Source organism: Oryzias latipes, chromosome 1 (genome assembly GCF_002234675.1).
Source record: "Oryzias latipes chromosome 1, ASM223467v1".
Classification (NCBI taxonomy): Eukaryota; Metazoa; Chordata; class Actinopteri; order Beloniformes; family Adrianichthyidae; genus Oryzias; species Oryzias latipes.
The window spans coordinates 37,310,237-37,335,178 of record NC_019859.2 but is presented as its reverse complement, the minus strand read 5'-3'; the positions used below and the strand labels follow the sequence as shown (position 1 = coordinate 37,335,178).

Genomic DNA, 24,942 nt, shown 5'->3' with positions numbered 1-24,942 from the left:
AGTTTTTTATGAATCCAGACGTCACCTCATGGCTCAGTGAAAAGCATGTTTCTTCTTCTTCATCAGCTCCTGATTTCTCCTCTTCCTCCTCAAAGCTTTCTCACGTGTGAAGGTTAAATTTCTAGCAGCCGTGGAGGCAAAGCTCCGGCTCTGAGCTCCTCTGTGACGCTCCAGATGAAAACGCCCTCAAAGCTTCTCCTCGACTTTGCAGATGTGATGAGTGCCCTTGAAAGGAACCTCAGCTGGCATTGCACTGAAGCTGCTGGCTCTCTAGTTACACTGCTGCCCCCTCGTGGACAATAATAACAATTTGTACCCTCAACCCTTGTGCTATCCTATGACACCCCCCCCCCCCCCTTCCATTGAGGTGTTCTCCCCACCATGACAAAGGTGGATAAAGGTGGAAAGATTTCATGTAATCCATGGACACCAGTGAAGATCACAAATCATTGAAGAAAAAAGGTTCAGAGCACTGTCTAGTGGGTCTAGATGACCCCACTACCAACATTAAAGTGCCTAGGATAGAACAAGGGTTAACTGTAAAGTAAAACTGAACAAGAATAAAGATTTGTCTCTGTCCATCCTGAGAAATGGACGTCAGGTTAAATCATTTATGATAAAATTTCCAGATATTTGATTTGTGATGTTAGTTTGAATCTTACAGTGTATATAATCTGACTTCATGATTGAACAGATCAGAGAAGCTGCCTTCTCCTTGGATCCTTTTTTTTCTTTCTGGAAATCTCCGTCCATGATTGTGTATTGATTGTGTCTGTTCAGTAAACACACACAAACTGCTGATGCAGCTCTTTCTCTGTGTGTCTGTGTATTCATCGTATGCACATTCAGAGGGAATATGAATACTTAATGACTAAAAGGTACAGCTGGATGCCGGTAATTGTCGTTTCTTTTATTAAAGCCAGTTTTTTATGAATCCAGACGTCACCTCATGGCTCAGTGAAAAGCATGTTTCTTCTTCTTCATCAGCTCCTGATTTCTCCTCTTCCTCCTCAAAGCTTTCTCACGTGTGAAGGTTAAATTTCTAGCAGCCGTGGAGGCAAAGCTCCGGCTCTGAGCTCCTCTGTGACGCTCCAGATGAAAACGCCCTCAAAGCTTCTCCTCGACTTTGCAGATGTGATGAGTGCCCTTGAAAGGAACCTCAGCTGGCATTGCACTGAAGCTGCTGGCTCTCTAGTTACACTGCTGCCCCCTCGTGGACAATAATAACAATTTGTACCCTCAACCCTTGTGCTATCCTATGACACCCCCCCCCCCCCTTCCATTGAGGTGTTCTCCCCACCATGACAAAGGTGGATAAAGGTGGAAAGATTTCATGTAATCCATGGACACCAGTGAAGATCACAAATCATTGAAGAAAAAAGGTTCAGAGCACTGTCTAGTGGGTCTAGATGACCCCACTCCCAATGTTAAAGTGCCTAGGATAGCAAGAAGTGTTGGTGTGCAGGAAAAGACTATTAAAATTCAGATCTCTGTCTGCTCTTTGGATCCATGTTTAATTTTCTTTAGCTTGTTTCTTTTAAGGATTGTTATTCATTCATCTTCTTCAGTTTGTTCCCTTTTGGGGTCACTGGGCTGCTGGAGCCTATCCCAGGCACTTATGGGTGAAGGCATGGGACATCCTGAACAGGTCGCCAGTCTGTTGCACTTCACAATCATGAATTCACTCTCACATTCACACTTAGGGACAATTTAGAGTTGCCAATTAACCTATGAAGCATGTTTTTGGACGGTGGGAGGAAGACGGAGACCCCGGGGAGAACCCACGCATCCACGGTGAGAACATGCAAACTCCACACAGAAAGGGCCCCATTGATGTTCTGGTTCAGGTCCCCCAACCGGGACTTTAACTGGGGAACTTCTTGCTGTGAGGCAAGAGTGCTAACCACTGCACCACTGTTCTTTCAGAATTACTGTTTAGATACACATCACTTCACATGTTATTATTTCATGTTTTTCATGATTTTTTCAATGTGGTTCAATAAACACATAACTTTTTCAATGTTTCATCAATGTCAACATTCTGTGGGGATAAAAAGCAGATTTAGTCAGTATGTCATTCCAAGTTCATCATTCAAGCAGTCATGAACACGCCGTTGAACGGACTAGCAGCTCCACCTGACCCCAGCGCCTTTAGGTTGGTGTTGGACAGTCAGATGGTGCAGGTGACTCCACCGGCACCAAGACACCGCCATGATAGTTTGCAGTGAAGACCATGTGACCTGGACGATGCAGCAGTGGTCCACCTTCCTGTTCGCTGATGAGTGTCAGGTCGCCTCACACAAAAATGAAGGTCATCAGCGTTGCTGGAGATGGCGAGGTGAGCGATACGCTGAGGTCAACATGCTCTCCAGGGTCAGCTTTGGTGGAGGAGGAGCAACAGTCTGAACAGACATCAACAGTCAGCACTAAACCAATTTGTTTATTGTAGACGGTCCAGTCACTGCATGTTCTGACCTCAGAGCTGTTATAGAGCCATCATCTCCAGTTCCACTTCCTGTTCATGGATGATGATACCCCACCACATGGTGCCAGAACTGTCACAGCTGGACTTCAGGAAGTGGGAGTGGCCTCATGTGGTATGACCAGCAATGAGCCCTGACCTGAACCCAAAGTGCAGGGGGACCTGCTGAAGCAGAGACTGGATGATAGTACCCCACCCAAGTCACCTGGTAGAACAGCATGTAGCACTTGTAGAAGAGTGGATCATCTCAGAACAACACCATGAGGAGCAGGACACGCATCAGAGGTTCTGTGCGTCATGTGCCACAGAAAGCCATGTTCTGTTCTTACAGCACCTACTTTTAATACTCAAAGGCTCTGCAGAGACATTCAAATATGTCAGTTAGGATTGACTAAAGTACTTTGCATTAAATACATGAAGTTACATTTCATAAATATCCTGGGTAAAGCTTGGCATCAGGCCTGAACGAATCCTCAGAAGGGTTTATCCTTGGTTTTCCACAAAGCTGCGTTGGGTCTGCAGCATTCTGCTGTTTTTGTTGATCCACTTCTAATTTCATGCATGAAAACCTTTCAGCTCATTTCAGCTTCTCAGCAGCTGCTGTGAGTTCAGGGAAAAGGAACCAAACCAACTGTAGACTGTAGCAAAGAATCTCAACACAATGTTGGCTCCAAAGCCACGACACGCCTCCTGACATGGAACACACATCATTCTGGGGTTCATGCCTAACATGGAATGTAGAGTATTGTCCTGGGTTCCCTGCAGCTGATGCACATAAATAAACTCTCACAGAAGGAAGTCTGGGATATCTGAGGCCAACAGTCAGAATCCTCACCCTCTGCTTTCTTCTCAACCCTTCAAACCAAGAATCTGATTTCAGTTTCGTGGAAATGACCCTGCATTGGGGCACAGTGATCCGTCTATGTACTACATTTCAGAAGCTCTCCGTTGGCTGGTTTGAAGCAGCTGTAATGTGGTTTTGTTGCATAACACTTTTATTATAATGACTGTAGTGAAAATTACAACAGAAAGGAGTTTTTCTGGGACTAAAGTTCTTTGAAGCTGATGGACAGTGTGCATTTAGAAGCAGAAATAAGGACCAAGCATTGATGACAGGTAAGCAAGGCAGTGCAGAGGAAGGTGGAATTTAGCATGGAAATGCCTGACAAGGAAGAGAAAAATCCAGAAGAATCCTCACTTAGAGGACAAACAAAGAAAGGCAACGAAAAACACACAGAAGGGGAAACTTTGAGAAGGTTGGCTAAAAAAGTAAAACAAGTGTAATGATAATCACTTAAATATGTGAGACACACGAAAAGAGAAGACAGGCCATACAGAGATACTTACCTGTATGGACGTGTTATCACAGTTAGGTCTGGGTAAACACACAAAGTCATGTTAGGATGAGCAGCCAATGGGAAGCCAAAGCCAGCATGTATCCTTTGAGTACTGTGGATAATCTGTCAGCATGAACATCCTGACATTAGAGACTCAGGTTAAGGCTCTGCCAGGCTGTGAGCAAAAGGAGAATAAGAAAATGTCATTGCCAAGACAGAAACAGTTGGAAAAAGGAGAATATTAACTCGACTTAAACCTGAGATAGAAGAAAGAAAGAAATCACCTAAACAGGGTGTGACATCAGGATGAGAAGTCAGTGCTGTGACACAACCACAAGGGGGCGCTAGTGTCGCTGTTTTACACCAACTGTGGTAAAACTTCTCAAAAGAAGACAGCTCGAGTTTCATTTTACATCTTTATTAAAGTCACGTAACCCTGTTTTCTGTCGGAAATGAATCATTGTGACGCGGTTTTTTACTCCTAAAGAAAACAGCATCTTTTTAATCGAACCAAAGCGTCGGAGGGGATGTGACAAGAGGATAAATAAACGGTTTATCATTGTTTTTACCAATGTGATTAAGTTTAAATCCTGTGTCACAGTTTTCAAACGCGATTATTATGCTGCTCAGTTACTAAACAGCACGGTACGTTTTGATCAGTTGTAGTTCAAAGCTGGAAATAAAGTCCTAATCAGAAGGTTTTCCCTTTACTTCTCCCGCGTGCTTCCCCGGGAAAGTTAACGAAGGAGAAGCGCTTTGAAGACCCGCAAGAGGAATGTTTGCGGTGCGCCTCCCCTTCCGACAGTCCTGTGCCCCGCAGCGGTTCCTGCTGTCTGTTAACCGACAGTCAAAGACCGTTCAGGCTGAGATGAAGACAACCCACGAACACGCACGGTAAAGGACCACACTAACGAACAACAACACGTGTACACAATGCACAGGGGGCGGGCGGCTTCAGGCCACCGCTGGCACGCGCGAGCAGGCCGGAGACTAGTCTGTGTTTGTCACGGAGACCTGAACGTTAAAGACGGCAGGTCGGTGATGCTAGCGCCGGTGATGCTAAAAGCTAGCATCACAGCTAATGCTAGCAGTTACCGCTATGCTGATTCCGAGGCTTAAGCGAAACTTTATCCACGAAAACGGCGCCGTGAAGAAAACCAAAGAGTGAAAAGAGAACAGTCGCGGCTGCGTCACCGCGAAATGGCGCAAGCTGCACCTGGAAGCTAACGTCACTCGATCCGCAGACAGACAGCTTCTTCTGCGGCTCAGTCCGTCACCGTGGGGGGGTCCCAGTGGGAAGACCTGGACTTTGATCGATCCATTCAAAGCAACTTTCTATTTTGATCTGACCTGAAAAATAAAAACTCATCTGTCATTTTAACAAAATGGGTTAACCCTAACCTTAAGTTTTCAGTCTGGTTCCAGCTCCTGTTTGGAACCAGACTGCTTCGTTTAGAAAGGTCGTTCACTTCAGGAGAACCAGCCCAAGTTTCATTATTGTCAGAACATCTGGTTTGGTTCCTTCTGCTACCAACTCAGAGTAAATGAATCCAGCAAGCATGAAGTTAAAGATCACCTCCCTCCCTCAGAACCCTTAGGGTTGCTGGAGCTTCTACCAACTGCTGTTGGCTGAAGGCCGGCCTGAGCCCAAACGGGTCGCCTGACCCCAAGCGGGTCGCCTGACCCCAAACGGGTCTCCTGACCCCAAACGGGTCGCCTGACCCCAAGCGGGTCGCCTGACCCGTAACGGGTCGCCTGACCCCAAACGGGTCTCCTGACCCCAAACGGGTCGCCTGACCCCAAGCGGGTCGCCTGACCCCAAACGGGTCTCCTGACCCCAAATGGGTCACCTGACCCCAAGCGGGTCGCCTGACCCCAAGCGGGTCGCCTGACCCGTAACGGGTCGCCTGACCCCAAGCGGGTCTCCTGACCTCAAACGGGTCTGCTGACCCCAAACGGGTCTGCTGACCCCAAACGGGTCTCCTGACCCCAAACGGGTCGCCTGACCCCAAACGGGTCGCCTGACCCCAAACGGGTCGCCTGACCTCAAACGGGTCTGCTGACCTCAAACGGGTCTGCTGACCCCAAACGGGTGGCCTGACCCCAAATGGGTCACCTGACCCCAAGCGGGTCGCCTGACCCGTAACGGGTCTCCTGACCCCAAACGGGTCGCCTGACCCCAAATGGTTTGCCTGACCTCAGACAAGTCGCCTGACCCCAAACGGGTCGCCTGACCCCAAGCGGGTCGCCTGACCTCAAACGGGTGGCCTGACCCCAAGCGGGTCTCCTGACCTCAAACGGGTCGCCTGACCCCAAACGGGTGGCCTGACCTCAGACAAGTCGCCTGACCCCAAACGGGTCGCCTGGCCTCAGACAAGTCGCCTGACCCCAAACGGGTCTCCTGACCCCAAGCGGGTCTCCTGACCCCAAGCGGGTCTCCTGACCCCAAACGGGTCGCCTGACCCCAAGCGGGTCGCCTGACCCGTAACGGGTCGCCTGACCCCAAACGGGTCGCCTGACCCCAAGCGGGTCGCCTGACCTCAAACGGGTGGCCTGACCCCAAGCGGGTCTCCTGACCTCAAACGGGTCGCCTGACCCCAAACGGGTGGCCTGACCTCAGACAAGTCGCCTGACCCCAAACGGGTCGCCTGGCCTCAGACAAGTCACCTGACCCCAAACGGGTCTCCTGACCCCAAGCGGGTCTCCTGACCCCAAGCGGGTCGCCTGACCCCAAACGGGTCGCCTGACCCCAAGCGGGTCGCCTGACCTAAAACGGGTCTCCTGACCCCAAACGGGTCTCCTGGCCCCAAACGGGTCGCCTGACCTCAGACAAGTCGCCTGACCCCAAACAAGTCGCCTGACCCCAGACAAGTCGCCTGACCACAAACGGGTCTCCTGACCCCAAACGAGTCGCCTGACCCCAAACGGGTCTCCTGACCCCAAACGGGTCTCCTGACCCCAAACGAGTCGCCTGACCCCAAGCGGGTCGCCTGACCTCAAACGGGTCTCCTGACCCCAAACGGGTCTCCTGACCCCAAACGGGTCTCCTGGCCCCAAACGGGTCGCCTGACCTCAGACAAGTCGCCTGACCCCAAACAAGTCGCCTGACCCCAGACAAGTCGCCTGACCACAAACGGGTCTCCTGACCCCAAACGAGTCGCCTGACCCCAAACGGTTCGCCTGACCTCAGACAAGTCGCCTGACCCCAGACAAGTCGCCTGACCCCAAACGGGTCGCCTGACCCCAAACAAGTCGCCTGACCCCAAACGGGTCTCCTGACCCCAAACGGGTCGCCTGACCCCAAGCGGGTCGCCTGACCCCAAACGGGTCGCCTGACCCCAAACGGGTCGCCTGTCCCCAAATGGGTCACCTGACCCCAAGCGGGTCGCCTGACCCGTAACGGGTCGCCTGACCCCAAGCGGGTCTCCTGACCTCAAACGGGTCTGCTGACCCCAAACGGGTCTCCTGACCCCAAACGGGTCTCCTGACCCCAAACGGGTCACCTGACCCCAAGCGGGTCGCCTGACCCGTAACGGGTCGCCTGACCCCAAGCGGGTCTCCTGACCTCAAACGGGTCTGCTGACCCCAAACGGGTCGCCTGACCCCAAACGGGTCGCCTGACCCCAAACGGGTCTCCTGACCCCAAACGAGTCGCCTGACCCCAAGCGGGTCGCCTGACCCCAAGCGGGTCGCCTGACCTCAAACGGGTCTCCTGACCCCAAACGGGTCTCCTGGCCCCAAACGGGTCGCCTGACCTCAGACAAGTCGCCTGACCCCAAACAAGTCGCCTGACCCCAGACAGGTCGCCTGACCACAAACGGGTCTCCTGACCCCAAACGAGTCGCCTGACCCCAAAAGGTTCGCCTGACCTCAGACAAGTCGCCTGACCCCAGACAAGTCGCCTGACCCCAAACGGGTCGCCTGACCCCAAACGGGTCGCCTGACCCCAAACAAGTCGCCTGACCCCAAACGGGTCGCCTGACCCCAAGCGGGTCGCCTGACCCGTAACGGGTCGAATGACCCCAAGCGGGTCTCCTGACCTCAAACGGGTCTGCTGACCCCAAACGGGTCTCCTGACCCCAAACGGGTCTCCTGACCCCAAACGAGTCGCCTGACCCCAAACGGTTCGCCTGACCCCAAACAAGTCGCCTGACCCCAGACAAGTCGCCTGACCACAAACGGGTCTCCTGACCCCAAACGAGTCGCCTGACCCCAAACGGTTCGCCTGACCTCAGACAAGTCGCTTGACCCCAAACGGGTCTCCTGACCCCAAACGGGTCGCCTGACCCCAAGCGGGTCGCCTGACCTCAAACGGGTCTCCTGACCCCAAACGGGTCTCCTGGCCCCAAACGGGTCGCCTGACCTCAGACAAGTCGCCTGACCCCAAACAAGTCGCCTGACCCCAGACAAGTCGCCTGACCACAAACGGGTCTCCTGACCTCAAACGAGTCGCCTGACCCCAAACGGTTCGCCTGACCTCAGACAAGTCGCCTGACCCCAAACGGGTCGCATGACCCCAAACAAGTCGCCTGACCCCAAACGGGTCGCCTGACGCCAAACGGGTCGCCTGACCCCAAACGAGTCGCCTGTCTGTGGCAGGGAAGCTGGCACACTCACATGCACTCCTAGGGGTCATTTAGAGACACCAATGAACCTGTGAGTCCTGCTTTTTTGGACTGAAACCAGAGAAACAGGAAACCAGAAAGAAACCCACACATGCATGAAGAGAACATGCAAACTCCACACAGAAGGAACCCAGCTGGGATTTGAACTGGGTCCTGCGTACTGTGGGGTGAGAGTGCTAGCCACTACACCACAGTGTAGTTATCTGGTTTTCTTTTGTGTTTGATTGGCTCCTCTTTGTGTGTCAATATGAGGACATCTGGGATTTCATCACCAAATCAGTGGCCTATGCAGGGCTCCAGACTAGCTTTTTTCACTAGGAGCACAGTGGCCCCTAACTGAAAATTTTAGGGGCGCAACCAGAAAATTTAGGGGCGCATACCGTAAATCAACAATCTAACCAAATCTACTAATTTCCACTGTATTACTAATAAATACTTTAATAATAGATGCAGAAATTACAATATGCTGTTTCTAATTCAGTGTCACATTTTAATCTCCACTTTTGAAAATGCAACAACAGGTAAAATGACAGCACTATCGCTGTCACGACAGTACAAATGAGTAAAGAAAACGGATGGAAATTTATCTTTGTGACACCAAATAGGTGCAGCCTTGATGCACAATAAGCGTGTTTGAGATCACCCAGGTGAACTCAACGCTGCGCAGATCACCTGGTGTGAGACATATATTTTTGTTTTTGCTCCAACATCAACTGTCAATCATCGTTGGTCTCCCCAACAATCCAGGCGAGGTGCCGGTTCATCTCAAACACGTCTATCGTTGCATTTTCCCCACGTATTTTCAGTGTGTCTAAGGCTAATCTTGTTGTTGCTCGCACGTGTTTAAAGTTCAAGCCCCGTTAGCTGTCACGCATGTACGTGAGGGACATTTATTCTCCTCAGCTGACCCGACTCCCGCGGGAGCGGTGTGCTGCCGTAACGGCCGTGCATAACTGTTTGATGCGCCGCCGTAACCGTAATCAGAACCTAAACCTTCCTCCGGGTCTGTGAGACCCAGAGAAAAGTTCAGCACGGACTGCATGTATTTAGAAAATTACGAGCGAATAAATACGTTCTAGAAAGGAAAGTAAGGAACTCCTTAGTGTGGTCCGGGGAGGGAGGGGGCTGTCAGGTGTCCTGCTTTCAAGTCCTGTCATTGTCCCGCCCCCAAGAGTAATTTACACCACTGTGATTGGTTGGTCATCTCCGTGCACGACAATGAAAAAGTGTCATTCATTAAAACTGGCGGGCTGCAGTTACATTAAATTTTCATATTAAGTCGGGGGCCGCAAAATATCATCTTGGGGGCCGCAAATAGCCCGCGGGCCACGAATTTGAGACCCCTGCTTTACATTAGCCGCAGGTCGGAAGAATGAATCAATGGTTCGCTTGCTCATAGCTCAGACGCACATATCAGGTTGTGACTATATTTGTCTCCGTTTCCTTCCCACAGATGTTTACGCGCGCGCGAATATCTCTAGGCCCCGCCCCTCCACATATTTTAGCCACTTACAGTGACTTACTCTTCTCACACGCAGTGGCCGCCTCACAGACAGGCATCACGCGAGAGTGTGTGCTCGCGTTTCATGAGTATGTGCGCGAGTGTGTGTCTGCCTGCGTGTGTGTGCGCTCGCGTCTCAGATTATTTCATTGATCATTGACGTGCCCCTTCCACGTTTGATGTATAAAAAATACGAAGGGTGGGGGAGGCAAATTTACTGGTCGCACATGTGCGACTGGATGTAAAATTCAGTCGCACACTCTCAAATTTTGGTCGCAAAATGCGAGCAATTGGTCGCAGTCTGGAGCCCTGCTATGGGTGGAGTGTCCTCCCTGATACTGGAAGGTTGTGGGTTCTAATCCTTGCTCCAGACTCAGAGCCTCAGTATTAAGGGGTTGGACTGGAGGGGTTGAGGTACCAAATGGTCGTGGAGCGCGGCTGCAGCTCACGGAGAACAAACTTCTCCAACGCTTATGGGATTTGGACTTTATAAACCTCTAAACACAGACACTGTAGTGACAGCTCCTGTGGGGCAAAGTGTTTCCAGAGATGCCCCTAAAAGGGCTGGGGGGGTAACTTGATCATTACTGTTGTAGGCACAGCCGCTACCCTCCATGATCTTCATTTCAGCCTGATCTTCATTTGTTTGGTGCTCTGAGAGGAACCACAAAGAACCTTACTGTAACGCTTCAGGTTTCTTTATTTGGAACAAATATATTTATATTTTCACTGAACATAAATGTCCGACTATTTCCTGTAGAATCAGTGGTTTTTAATATCCAATTTACTGTGTTTTTGAACCTTTTTTGAGCTAAAGTCCATGTTTTCCTTGACAAAAATCACAATCAGACTAGCAAGTGAAACAAGAGAAACGTTGAATAGTGATGACCCAGCCTCTCCACCATCTCATGGTTCTTTTTGTTGTAGTTGGAGCCCAAAAAGCTTGAAGGTGCAGCTGGTTTTCTTAAAAGTTGTGATAACAGTCACACAAAAACAAAGCTTAATGGTATTCTTTTTTATAAAACAAATTTATTTTTAAATATTTTTTGTTCTGTTTGTACTAGAAAGACTGTAAGCAGATGTTTGAGTCAGAAAAACTGGAGTCTCTGGCTGTTCATGATTCCTTTGTCCAACCCCAACCCTAAAGGAGAAATGAAGTGTTTACCAGATTTCATCAGGAAGAACCTGTAGAACCGACAAAGGATGTTTGAGTCTCTTCTTGACAGTTAACAGCAATGCCGTAAGGTAGGGGGGTCCAACTCATTTCACTGAGGGCCACATCAGTATAGTGGCTGTCCTCAAAGGGCCAGATGTAACTTGTAATGAAAAATAAATGTAACTACTCCTTAATGTTAAATTACTCATTATTTATGGACTTTTAAAGTGACAATTCCAGTTGCATAGAAAACATATGTTTGCTTGTTATCCAACTGATGGTTTGATGACAATAATTTCCCTGCATGCTCACGTAAAGCCTGCAAACATTGAATAATTACAACAGCAGCTACACATAAATAATACGTGATCAACTAAAAAAAAGTTATTTTAAGAAATTTAAAATTTTTATGCTCTTGCGGGCCACACAAAGTGACATGGCGGGCCACATTTGGCCCGCGGGCCTTGAGTTTGACACGTGCCGTAAGGGATGCTGTCACGTTAACCCAATGAATCATGGGAGACAGACCGTTTAGCGTCTTTAAGTTTATTTTATTCACTGTTTACACAGTCTAACACGGATCCTGTGGGAAGCTACACTGCCAAACATGATCTTTAGCTGTTTTTTTTGTGTGTTTGAAACTTTTAGCCATTTCAGCAGGAAGTGAGGATGTTAACCACATCTGATTGGTTAGATCAGTGACTTTTATGATTACGCGTCCAAGAATGATTGGCAGAGACGGTTTAAGGGTTGGACTTTTTCCCAAAACAGAACTATCTGTCATATTCCAGACTGTTCTGTGTGAAGCCGGGTCCTGGTCGGATGAATGGGTGCTTCCTCAGCTGGAGCCGACCTCTGGGTCGGCTGCTGTTCAGCCACAGCGGCTCTAGATGGGGACCTGCATCACCGCTTAGCTGTGGTGGAGCGGTCCCCGCTTGTGATGCTGCATTTGGCTGTCTATGCGGCTGTTCACGGAGGGGGAGGTTCCAATTATTAGCGTTTCCTGCATCCTGTTTTTGTGCTCAGCCTGAAGGCCTGTTCACACCGGGACGAATTTCGCCGACGAATTTCGCCGACGTTTAACGCCTCGTGACTAAACAAAGGGCACCAATGTGAGTGTGCACACCGAGGCGAAAAAACGCCAAGCGCCAAAGCGTCAAAAAAAAAAAACGCCTCGGGTTCGTTTTTTTTTTCCGACGCGTCGCGTCGAAATCTATTCGACCAATGAGAATGGCGCTTTTGCACACGTGTCTGGAGCTTCTGAAGTTACAGTAAAATACAACTTGGGGGCGCTCAAACACAAAACTGCCTTGCTGAGCACACATACCAGCGAAGAAGTTAGACGCCAAGTAGCGTCTACACTGCCGCGAAGAAATAATGACGGACATTCTAAAATATCCCCGAACCAAGTACCAGTTGGAGCTACTGGTGCTTGAAATATTCATGTTTTCTTTGTATGATTCTGACAAGCGTGTAAATACTTACTCTCTTCTTCTGAGTGAAAAGCGACTTTAAGAATCGTAAAGTTGCGCAGCGCCACCTTGTGTACAGGAGTATTTCTGTTTACATTAAGCGCCATCTAATGTCAGGGAAGGAAATTGCATGTTCGCTCGCCTCATCGGCAGCGAAAATCGCCTGGGTGTGAACACAAAAAACGTGGCGAAAAACGCTGGTGAATAACGCCTGGCGAATATTCGTCCCGGTGTGTACGGGTCTTAATTCTCATTGTCCTTGCCATCACTTATGGGGTGGGAGGTGTGAAAGGAGTGGGGGGCTGGGTACGGGGAGGGGGGCCCTATTTATTTATTTATTTTTATTTTTAATTCGTCAATGCTTGTTTTTATATTTTGTTGTGTTTTAATGTAAAGCACTTTGTGTTATATTTTTATATGATAAGTGCTTTATAAATAAAGTTTGATTTGATTTGATGGACTCAGAGCTGACATCCTGGAGGTCCACGGCTCATTGAGGCTGTGGGAACCAGTGTTTCTAGCACTGCTGGACAAACGCTGCACATCTGCATCTGACCCTTTCTGGTCGACAGATGTGATCTGTAGTAAGTGTAGCATCGAGTGCTTCATGCAGAAGATGGCGTGTGAGCTGTTACCTTCAGGCGGACGCCACAGACTCAAACAGTGTTTCTCCAACTGCAATCCCCATAAGCTGCTATGAAATGCCCTTTCTGCTGATTCCTGACAGAGAATGGTGTGGATGAGTGTCTGTCTGTGTGATGGTCTGCAGGTATGCTAATGTTCATGACTTGTATTTTTACCATGTTTTTAGAAGGAGGCACTTTTGCTTTTTATTTTGCTCTGTGTGTGACGATACATCTATCATAAAGACTGGAAATGCCACATTTAGCTGACGTGTTCACATGTGTAACTTTTTCATGCTTGGTGGTTGGTTTATCTCCAGGTGTGACTGTAGCTCCTTGTTGTGGTCTCTAAATGAGGGATTTTTTGGACATAGACAGTACCGGTCCTGTTGGGACCTTGTAGAGCGTGTCGGCATGAACACCGTGTGCTTTGTTATGACGCCGTTTGTGGGCCATTTGCATCTGTGCTTCAAGGTTTTGACATGAGTCAGAGGAGGAACCGCTTTCAGAATGACAGTCTAGAGGAGAAAACTCCTTCACCCGTTCCAAAAGAATTCTTTGCTTTTATGAATTTGCCGTTTAGTGTTGCTCTTACAGATGTATTTTAGGATTTAAGGCTTAGACTGGCTAAAGTTTTCTGAAATTATTTGTTTTGTCTTTAGTGACACAGTCGCAGCCGCAGTATTAGCCAAATGCCCACAAACCCCACACAATGATGATATCAAACTATTGTTCAAGTTGCAGTCTTTGTCCTCTTTTCTGTCCATTTAAAGGCATCTGGGTGGAACCAGGATAGACTGTTTACAGAGTTCATAGTCCGATTCTTGTTTGCACTTGTTGTTATCGGATCAGATTAACATTTAAATGACGCTGGTTGGGCTCGATGGTGGCCGGTCTGCATTCTCTCCTCAACAGGATGTCACAGGTGTCTGAGCAGGTGAGAGCTGTTTACCCAGTGTGCTTTGCTTTTCTTAGTCAATATGCAGAGTTGCTGCCATGCCCTCATGTCAAACAAAGACAGTCTAAAGGCTGTTTTCAGGCTGGATTTGATCATCATTTCATTTTTCCAGACATATTTTATTTTTTACAAAGTAGTCACTTGAGCATTTTGATTGAAAGAATGTGAAGCAGGAATTCCTCATAGCACAAAAGTCAACCATAGAATCCGTTTTTTGGGACCCATCTTTCTTTCTGTCATCGGGTTTTTCTGCTGGCGGTTCAGCCAATCAGGAGCTGTTTCCTAAATGGTTTCAGCTCTGGTCACGCAGAGCTCCTCCCCAGTCTGTGTCCCCGCCTTTCTCTCTGCGCTGCCTCCAGTGTGTGGAATGAAAGGACTGGAGGTTCTCCGCTCAGAGCCTTTAGTCCACACGTGAACCATGGAATCTGCCTTTCTATTCAGAAATCCTCACGTGAGTCCCATTCCTCGCTTCTTTCTCCTCCGTTTGGAGGTTCTGTTTCTCCCCGTCTTCCACGGCTGCTGTGTCATCTGTCTGCCTCCTGCCCCCCATGCCCTACTGCTGGCTGCTGATGCTGTCTTGTGATGCTTGTGTGGAGGGGGGTGGGGGTGTTGTGTGTACATGTGAAGTAGGGATGCCACAGTTGTGGGTTTGAAACCCATCTTTCTGCATAAACGTGTGTGGTTGCATTGGTGCTGTGAGGGTTTGTGTGGAGTAACAGAGTTTCTCTGGTTATTGCAGATACAAGTGGGGTAGATGTGAGGGGTAGATGTGAGGGGTAGATGAGGGGTAGATGTGGGGGATCGTTGCAGAGTTCCGTCCAGCGACCACCGTGAACTGAACAAAGTAAAGGCCTCCTCTCTCGTTGGCGCCTCGTCTTCACGTTCTTCCTTTTCTGTCTTCCTTGTGAAAGTGAACTCGCTCTTATTTATTGATGTGCATTTGCCCCTCATCCTCCCTCTGTTGGTGTCGAAGAGACCTGCTTCTTCTTTGACCGTCTCTTTTTAGCAAAATTTTTGTCAATACTAAAGTTGTAATAATAACCTTTCGTTATTGGTCGGCGTTGGAGGTCAAAAATAACCCCCAAATTTCCAGAGTTTAGAAGCTGAGGAATCGTTCTCGTTTCTTTCCTTTGCTTCTACAGCAGAAAACCGTTAAAACTGGATTTTTTTCAATGTCCATGTTTCTCTGCAAACACACCTGAAATTTCAAAAGACATAAAATATTGATCATCTGTGTTGTGGAAGACTCCTGTGATTAGATTAGACCACCGACTGGATGTGAGAGCTGGACCGAGTGGGATCCACAGAAAACCATTCACGTCCAGCTCCAACCACATGAAGTCAATTCAGTCGCCATTTTTTTCCCGTACGGACGCCACCATGTTGGAGCTGGGTTTGTCAGTAAATTGATTGGTCCGGGTTGGTTTGAGTTGATGTTTCTATAGCAACCATTCTAACCAATCAGCAGTGCGCTTGTTGAAGGGCCACACCCCTATCTGTTAGTCAGAGGTTATGAGTATTGAAGCAGGCTCCACCTACTTTTATTGAGGCATCTGATTGGTCAGTTTATAATTTCAATAACTTAAACTACAGAAAAATATCATGAAAAAATGAAGATTATCAATATGGCTGAGTATCACCAATCATTTCGAATTGATTTGATTCAGCAGAGCCTGGATCGATTTGATTTCTAAATTTTTTTCAATTCTTTCGATCCACTTGATTCGATTCAATTAAATTTTGAATTTACAGTATTCCCTCCATGTTCACAGGGGTGAGGGTAAGAACGTCCGACACCGATCCTCACTCATCACAAACCCTTCTGAAACAGTTAGAATGGATTCAGCATTTGGAATATTGCTCAACATCAAGTTTTTTATTCAGAGCAGTAGACTGTACCGTAGGGCCCTTTGTGTCTCTCTGGGCCTTAAAACCAGGAGTTCTTCCTCCCTCATCAGTTTAGGGCCAGAGGTCATCTTCTTCCTCCATACTAAACTCCTGCTCCAGATGATAATTATTCTCCACCGTTATCTTCTTTAGCGTTTAAGGAGATTTTCCGGCTTCTTCTGAGTCCGCTGGTTTCTCTGTGCAGGGGCACAAACTTTGGTTACAGCCAATCAGGAACCGGTGGAACCAGCTGTGAAATATTCCTTAGCAGCCGGCGAGGAAGCCGACGGGCCGGCGTGCTCTTCATCTCTGCTCCCCTCCTCCCCCGCATCACCTCAAAAGTCTCATACAAGCGTCTTGAGCTGAGTTTTTGTGATGAACCGGATTGTTAGTGAAACGCCAATAAACGGGGAAACGCTGTACACGTTTAGACATATTTGTATAGAAATACATTAATAATCTATAGATGTTTTGAACAGTTTAACCCTTGTGCTATCTCAGATGACCCCCCCCCCCTTCCATTGAGGTGTTCTCCCTACCATGACAAAGGTGGATAAAGGAGGAAAGATTTCATGTAATCCATGGACACCAGTGAAGATCACAAATCATTGAAGAAAAAAGGTTCAGAGCACTGTCTAGTGGGTCTAGATGACCCACCTCCTAATGTTAAAGTGCCTAGGATAGACCAAGGGTTAAGCTGACACAGTTCACAAACAGTAAATATTATCAGTGAAATAACAATCTAGTGAGATTGTTAACACCATACAGTGTTGAATGGTTTCTCTAAAGGAGAAAATGTACCGATCATAAACATGGTAAAGGCTGTAAACTGACTATTATAAAATAAATGATCAGCGTCTCCTGGAGGCGTTTCAGTTTGGCCACTAGGTGGAGCTCTCACTATAACATTACACGTTATTCTAGAAAATGGAGCAAAATGCTGCTTTAGACCACGAATGGTTACTTTAAAAACACGTTTCCTCAGCAGAGTTTGTAAAATTCCTGCCTGTGAGTCTATAAACGCGACCGAGCGTTAGCATTAGCCGTCCTATGGGAAATTCCATTATACGTTAGCATCAAGCTAGGAGACTTTGGCTTTACTGCTGTTATGCGTTAGGTCACCAGAAAAGAAAGGCATAAAAGATCGATCTCTACTTTTATAGATGGATTATTGACTTTTAAGCTTTGATCGATTCAAATTGATTAATCAATAGTATGAAGCCAGCCCTAATTATTATCAGAGCCAGAGCGGTTTTCTGACCAATAGAATGAGTAACAGCTGTTTATTTCTCTATAGATGTCTGTGGGATTTTGGCTTCTTGGAACCAGCAGGTACTTCCTGTTTGGAACACAGGGGGCGGGGCCACTCAGTCCAGTTCTTATTACAGGTGCATCCTGCATCCAGGTGCAGTTCTCTCTTACAGTCAATAGTACAGATTCATAATCTACAGACATGTATTACCAGTCTGTAACTCTGGGTTTTCTGTAGAGTTGCTTAAGTTGTGCAGTTTTTTCTGCTTCTGGGTTTAATGGTCCCTACCTAAAAGGCAGATCGGAGGTTCTTTCTTCAGCGATCTTCAAAAATCTTTTTTTTTTTAGTTGCACGCTGGTAGAGAAGGCAGGAAGAATCTTAATCTGTAGATTGGGAAAGGCTGTTGCTTCCAGACTAATGTGCGGTGACCAGAATAAATGATTTATGTGAGCACTTCCTGTCCATCCATCACCAATAACTGCAGACTGCTCCAGTGATTGCTGCAACAGCTCCACCCACAGAACTCCATCCTGTTTGTTCAGCTACACTCTTGGGATTTGGCTGCTTCACATATTTGAATGTTAAACTTTGACAGATGGGGTCGAGTCTCAACTCTGATGTCATTGGAAGTTTGGGGTTTGTCAGCATTTCTACATGATATGGCTCCTCCTCTGTCATTGGATTCTGACGAGCCAGAAACAGACCTGAAGGTTCAGATCCCACTAATGGCTGCTAGGAGGGAGGGGTTAGCGGCTGCTGCTTGGTCTGCAGGATGGAGCGTGTTTGGCCAGCATCTGCCACATGAATCAAAACACAGACTTTATCAGACCTCTAATAAATATGTGGAACCTGCATCTTTATTTGCTGCATGCCCACCACTTCAAACATGTTTGTACCATGTTCTCAGTGTGAACCTGATAACAGTGTTAGTGTTGTTTTGTTGTGTTTTCATGCCTCAGACTCTGAATACTTTAAGGCTTCAAGTGAGTATGTTTAGATTTGAAAACATCCAAAGCCTTTGGCGACAATAAAGAGAGCGATCTCTGCTGCTTCCAGGAGCTGTACTCTCTGAGGATGCAACGAAGCAGAGAAAAGATGGAGCGGGACAAGACGGAGCTGCACCTGAGCCAGGTATGCACCTCATCAGAGCCGGGCCTGGACTCCATCAGAGCCGGGTCTGGACTCCGTCCTCTGCTGCAGTGACAGTGGCAGCAGCAGTCTGGAAACAGTCTGTCGGTCAAGTTCATGCGGTTTAGCTGAAATCTGCAGGAACTGAAGGCTCAGCTGTGAACATGAAGAGGATTATAATCTCTCACAGGGAAATGTCTCATTGATTCAGTAAAGAGTCAACAGTATTGTGTGCAGAGTTGTGTTTCTTGTGTGCCTTTGTGTCAAGGACTTGTGGTTTCTGTGCATGTCTGCCTGTCCTGGTGTGTTTGCTGAAGTTCAAGAGGAAGCTGAGGGTCTGTGTGGCAACATGCAACCGAGCAGATTACTCCAAGCTGGCCCCCATCATGTTTGGCATCAAAGCCCACTCTGATGAGTTTGAGCTGGAGGTGGTGGTGCTCGGTTCTCATCTCATCGATGACTACGGGTGAGATCAGCCGTCTTTCCTTACGGCTGCAGTGAAAGCAGCCAGAAATGCCTACATGCCATATGTACGCCACGCTCTCGCGGTGTTTGATGGTCTGCAGGAACACCTTCCGGATGATTGAGCAGGATGACTTTGGCATCGACTCGAAGCTCCACACTATAGTCAGAGGAGAAGACGAGGCGGCCATGGTGGAGAGCGTTGGTTTGGCGCTTGTGAAACTGCCCGACGTCCTGCAGAGACTGCGCCCAGATATCCTGATTGTACACGGCGATCGTTTTGACGCCCTTGCTTTGGCAACCGCCGCAGCCCTGATGAACATCCGAATCCTTCACCTGGAGGGGGGAGAGGTTAGCTTCTGCCAGATCCACTTTGGTGGACTGATAAACTCTTGGTCAAAAGAAAGGACAGCTTCCTGATTTTGGACACAAGACGCCCAACTTTAGAAGAGCAGAACGTGAAATTTGAATCAGTGATCACATTCATTTTGTAACTGTTCTTTTGTTCCAGGTTAGCGGGACGATCGACGATTCAATCCGCCATGCCATAAGTAAACTGGCCCATTATCACGCGTGCTGCACACGCATGGCAGAGCAGCACCTGATCGCCATGTGTGAGGACCACTCTCGCATCCTCCTGGCCGGATGTCCTTCATATGACAAGCTGCTTCTGACTCACCACAAAGACGACTACATGGACATCATCAAGAGCTGGCTTGGTATGTTCCTTTGTCAGAACAGCAGACACCCGAGGCTGTTCTTCAGGATTACCCATGAACCCACAGGAATGCCGTTTGAACTTTGAGTGTTGAAACAAGAACATCCTGTCCGGATTTTGTTGAGCGTGACAGGAGTAATTGCACGGCCGTTGAAATAATGACATGTTCATCATGTGAAGAATGCTGAGACCTGGCAGGGCGTGTGCTGCAGAAAGTTCCACAGTTCACCTGAAATGAGTGTAAAGAAACGTTCCCATACGTTGCTGTAGTTCCTTCAGGCAAACAGGTTTGTCCTCAGTGTCACACTTATGTAGAAGTCTCGTTTGTTCGTTAGCCTCTGCGGTCTCCAACACCGGTCAGTTTGGGTTGTCGGGGTTCCTCTCAGCAAACATGGAGTCTGTCCTCAGCCAGAGCGTTCTGGTGTGTTTCCTGTATTCGTTACTGCTTCAGGAGGGACGGGGTTAGAAGGATGCCAGAATACAGAGAGGCTTCAGCTCTGAGCTCAGGATGAACCTGCGTTTGCTCTTCACTGTGCAGGTGATAAGGTCCAGGACCACGACTACATCGTGGCTCTGCAGCACCCCGTCACCACAGACATCCAGCATTCCATTAAGATCTACGGCTTGATGCTCGATGCTCTGCTCTCCTTTAACAAGAAGACCCTCATCCTGTTTCCTAACATCGATGCTGGTTTGTTTCTGGAGATGGTATTTCCTGAAGACATGCTGGATGAGCGCTGACGGTGTCTCTGCCTTTGGTTTGTGAACAGGAAGTAAGGAGATGGTGCGCGTGATGAGGAAAAAGGGCATCGAGCAGCATCCAAACTTTCGGGCGGTTAAGCACATTCCTTTTGAGCAGTTCATCCAGCTCGTCTGCCACGCTGGCTGCATGATTGGAAACAGCAGCTGTGGGGTCCGTGAGGCCGGGGCCTTCGGCACACCGGTCATTAACCTGGGAACCAGGCAGACGGGCAGAGAAACCGGTAACACCTGCCATTCTCCTCCATTGCTGGGCTTTTTCTGTCGCTGTGATTCATGTTGGGGATAATTCTCCTCATCAGGTGAAAATGTTCTGCATGTCAGAGACGCAGACACTCACAATAAGATCTACCACGCTCTGGAGCTGCAGTTTGGGAAAAGATATCCCTGGTAAGCGCCGTCTGCCAGCACGGCTCTCATTTAAGATCTTGCAGGCTTTGAATGTGGGTTTGGGGTTAGAAGGACTAAAACTCTGTGATGTGTTTTTGTGAGGTAACCACTCACACATTTTAGAGACAAAGGTTTAAAAAACGTCTCTGGATCATCGCAGGACAAAAAAAGACTTTAGATTTTAATATTTATACACTTTAAACTGCATTTTTCTGCTTCTGTTGTATTTTGCAGAATTGTTGAGTTTAATGATGTGATTTATGACTTTGCATGAGGATGTGTGTTTAAAAGAGAAACGTTTTCCAGCTCTAAGATCTACGGGGATGGAAGCGCGGTTCCTCGGATCCTGAAGTTTCTACGCAGTATTGACCTGGATGAACCTCTGCAGAAGACCTTCTGCTTCCCTCCAGTGAAGGAGTCCATCTCCCAGGACATCGATCACATTCTGGAGACCCAGAGTGCTCTGGCCGTGGACCTGGGAGGGACCAACCTCAGAGTGGCCATCGTCTGCATGAGAGTAGGTCTCATTGATGTGACACAAGGAAAAACTGTTATCCCTCCGTCTTCAGGATGAGCGCAGATGCCTGATACAGGAAAAGGTCCAATGATTTGTTTTTGGAGGTCCGTTCTGACACGTCGGGTCGTTTTTGTCTCCAGGGAAAGATTCTGAAGAAATACACGGAGAACAATCCGAGAACCTTTGAGGACAGGATGGACCTGATATTAAAGATGTGTAAGGATGCCGTTCAGGATGCCGTATCCATCAACTGTAGAATACTTGGTGTTGGTAAGCCCGAGTTACCGTTGCTTCATGACTGACGGTCCACATCCAGAAGCATATGTTCTAAACTCTCCTACTACATTTACCTGCAGGAGTCTCCACAGGTGGACGAGTAAACCCACAGGAAGGCGTGGTCCTGCACTCCACCAAGCTGATCCAGGAGTGGAGCTGTGTCAACCTGAGGACGCCCATCTCTGATGCCTTACACCTTCCGGTTTGGGTGGATAACGATGGAAACTGTGCGGCGTTGGCTGAGAAGAAGTTTGGTCACGGCAAAGGAGTGGAGAACTTTGTCACCGTCATCACAGGGACGGGTAAGAGTTCAGGGTTCCACCCAAACGATGGCAGAGCCAACAGGACGAGTCATCTCCTGCCTAAATGGGTCGGACTTGTTTTGTAACCTTGGGGAGTGGTCTCTCTCCCCAGTGGTCTTTTCTTGATGATGACACCGTTTTTACACAAAATTTAAAAACGAGTCGTTTTCTAGGACATAGTTTCTGCAGAGCAGCAGGAGTTTGTTAGAAGTTCGCCTCTGAGTTTGGGGCGGGACTGTTGGTGTATAATGAGCCTGCCTTGATTTCCCATCATTCCTTTATTTACACACCGTCCCACTAGCTTACCGCCCCTCACCCCCCCAACCTAACGTTAGCGGTGAAACAGAAACGGCAGCAGCGTCAGATCCGTCCATCTGTCCAGTTCTGATCCAGATTCCAGCTCAGAGCAGGAAAACAAAGACGTTCATGGATCTATTGGTCTGCATCAGAAAGGGGCGGGGTCAGGAGGATGTGGCCCCGCCCAGCGTCTTTTCTGTGTCTCAAAAATGATCTTTTTCATACGCCATATTTTTTGTCTGCTTCTGATTCCCAGTAATCGGAAAAAGAAAAACGAAATGCAGGTTTAATCTTAATTTTCTTTCGATCATCATCAGAATAATTCTACAAGAACATGATAAAAACAACAAAAACCGGATTTTAGACAATTCTTGACATTTTGCTGTGAGTAAACACTGAAGTTTTCCTTTTTTCTGGTGTCTTTTAACTAAGTACAGCTACTCACATAGATGATAAAGATGGAAGCAGTGTTTACTGTTTACTTTTTCCAGTTTCCCCGTTTGTTCCTTCTGTTGGGGTCAGGCGATGAAACCCGTTTCTGTACCTCACCTGTTTAGGGGTTCTGTGCTCAGTTCAATGCTGCAATGGTTTATGGGAGGCTTGTCTCTCTGCAGGGATTGGAGGAGGGATCATCCATCACCACGAGCTGATCCACGGCAGCACCTTCTGCGCCGCTGAACTGGGCCACATCATGGTTTCGCTGGAGGGCCCCGAGTGTTCCTGCGGGAGCCGCGGCTGCATCGAGGCCTACGCCTCTGGCATGGCTCTGCAGAGAGAGGCCAAGATGCTGCACGATGGTGAGCAGCCCTGACCTGCTTCAGAGGTTCCTGCTCTTTGTCCTCAGAAAATAAGACGTTTGTGCGAACGTCCAGAAAACAAGAGTCGCTTTCTTTGTAGCGGGGAAAGAGGTGAAAACCAAACTCAGCTAAAGTCCATAGAGTAGCAATGATATCAGAAGATTGTTCATCCTTCGTGTCTTTGGGAGTCCCCTGACCTGTGCAACTGTTTTGCAGAGGACCTGCTGAAGGTGGAGGGGATGGACATGAAGATCTGTGAGCCAATCACAGCAGCTCATCTGATCAGTGCAGCCAGAATGGGAAACTCCAAAGCTGCAGCCGTCCTCCACAAAGGTGAGAGAAGAAGACGACGCATGTGGAGGATTACATGACGAATGATTGTAAACTCTTTCAGCTGGACGGCTTCTCTTCTAACATTTAGGGATGAGTGGTTTACTTAGGAGACCCACTGATGCAAATGGTGCTTTACCATGTTTTTGTAACATTTTTCTCATGTTAATACATGTATGAAGAAAATTCCACTGAAAACTGCATTTCTGAGTCATTTTTGATTCAAATCGTTGTGAATCAGGAGCAGAAGAAAAAATGCCTTTTGGAAATCACGCTGGGTGGGGCCACATCTCCCTGCTTCTGGGGGGTTGATCTGTGCCAACGGTCCCGCCCACAACCCAGAACTGAATTTCTGATGAACCTCTGCCGCTCTGCAGAAACTATGTCCTAGAAAACGACGTCAGTTCTTGTATTTTGTCTCAAAACTGCGTCACAGTGAAAAGAACACTTTTCGGCGGTAGAGCAGGTCGTCCAACAACCGAAGGGTTGGAGGATCGATCCCCGCTCTCCCCAGCCAGCTGTCGCCCCCCGAGCGTGGCTAGTCTGCAGCTCACCGCCCCCCCCCCCCCCCCCCCCAGGGGAGGGGTCAAAATGCAGAGAAGAATTTCCCCATTGTGAGATAAATACAGTAAATTATTATTATTATTACTTTGGAATAGATCAGAAGGTGACTTTAAGTTGCAGATAAAAGACATGAAATATTAAAGACCCTCTGATGTCTGTGTCTTTTCCCACCCTAGCATCCACAGCACTGGGGGTGGGGATCGTCAACATCCTCCACATCGTCAACCCCTCCCTGGTGGTTCTGTCCGGAGTCTTGGGTTCCTTCTATCAGGAACCGGTCCAGCAGGTCATCAGTCAGAGAGCGCTCACATCTGCTCAGACCATCAGGGTCGTCACGTCGCACTTGGAAGAGCCTGCTCTGCTGGGCGCTGCTAGCATGGTGTTGGACTACGCCACCAGAAGAACATATTAACACCTGTCTGTTTGTTTCTGGGAGAAGACCAAAATCAGTGGTTTTATTGATATCATAGCTGTTTGAAAAGACATTTTTGTTATGTTTTAATGAAGAAATGTGTGGGGAATGTTTTTCCTTTTTTACCTTTTTGTTTTAATTTGGGCTTCTTTGTAAAACAACGTTGTCATCGACCGCAGAGATCCTCGTTTAGCAGCAGAACTGAGGGAAGGTGGGACGCCTGATGGTGCTGATGTCGTCATCTTCACATGATGCTTTGTGCCAATTTCTTCCGTTTAGCTGAACATGAGCTGATGCTTAATCACCTGTTTTTCTGGTCAGAACATCCCATACAATCATACTACCTCCTCCTGACCAGCTCGACTGGATGTAATGCAGAATACGTGTTTTACAGCTGTTTAAAACCGTCATTCCACAAGCCTGACAAGTGTTAGTCTGTGTTTCCCACTGTTTCCACCAAGTGAACCTGTAAGTGGAGGATGTTGCTGTCATGCAGAGAAGGCCTGTTCCTTCTTTTCACAGCCAAAGCTAGGATTTGACAATCCCAATTTAAAAGAGACCAAACATTCAATGTTAGTGTTGTGTAGTAAAGGATGATTTGTGGCATAAAGGATTCATTCTGGTATGTGGAGGTCTTATGAGGTACAGAGTTCTCCTGGGGTTTTTTGGTTTACATATGAATTTGAAGAATGGACCC

The 24,942-nt window shown here is 48.0% G+C and overlaps 1 protein-coding gene and 1 long non-coding RNA gene across 8 annotated transcripts; one reads left to right on the top strand and one right to left on the bottom strand.

Annotated features, from left to right (window-relative positions):
* Positions 1–1,491: 1,491 nt before the first annotated feature.
* LOC105358831 lies at positions 1,492–7,808 on the bottom strand. Of its 3 annotated transcripts, none has more exons than XR_002289620.2 (3): positions 5,036–7,808; positions 2,476–3,994; positions 1,492–2,402 (listed from the first exon to the last, which is right to left on the bottom strand). It is a non-coding gene; the product is annotated as an uncharacterized LOC105358831 (long non-coding RNA). The 3 variants fall into 3 exon arrangements; XR_002289619.1 differs by lacking the exon at positions 5,036–7,808 and adding an exon at positions 4,104–4,218; XR_912336.3 differs by lacking the exon at positions 5,036–7,808 and having other exon boundaries at positions 2,476–4,099.
* gne (glucosamine (UDP-N-acetyl)-2-epimerase/N-acetylmannosamine kinase) lies at positions 4,349–24,858 on the top strand. 5 transcript variants are annotated; one of them, XM_011494469.3, is made up of 15 exons: positions 4,349–4,464; positions 4,557–4,713; positions 18,350–18,424; positions 18,739–18,887; positions 18,988–19,234; positions 19,395–19,602; positions 20,140–20,292; positions 20,372–20,584; positions 20,663–20,750; positions 21,057–21,267; positions 21,408–21,537; positions 21,624–21,845; positions 22,757–22,939; positions 23,156–23,272; positions 24,010–24,274. In XM_011494469.3, exons 3-15 carry the CDS (start codon positions 18,368–18,370, stop codon positions 24,243–24,245), a joined length of 2,214 nt encoding a protein of 737 aa, XP_011492771.1. In that variant the 5' UTR covers positions 4,349–4,464; positions 4,557–4,713; positions 18,350–18,367; the 3' UTR covers positions 24,246–24,274. The 5 variants fall into 5 exon arrangements, with proteins under 5 accessions (XP_011492771.1, XP_020557012.1, XP_020557011.1 ...); XM_020701353.2 differs by lacking the exon at positions 4,349–4,464 and adding an exon at positions 18,253–18,276 and having other exon boundaries at positions 4,570–4,713; XM_011494467.3 differs by lacking the exons at positions 4,349–4,464; positions 4,557–4,713 and adding exons at positions 14,495–14,605; positions 18,253–18,276 and having other exon boundaries at positions 24,010–24,858.
* Positions 24,859–24,942: the final 84 nt, after the last annotated feature.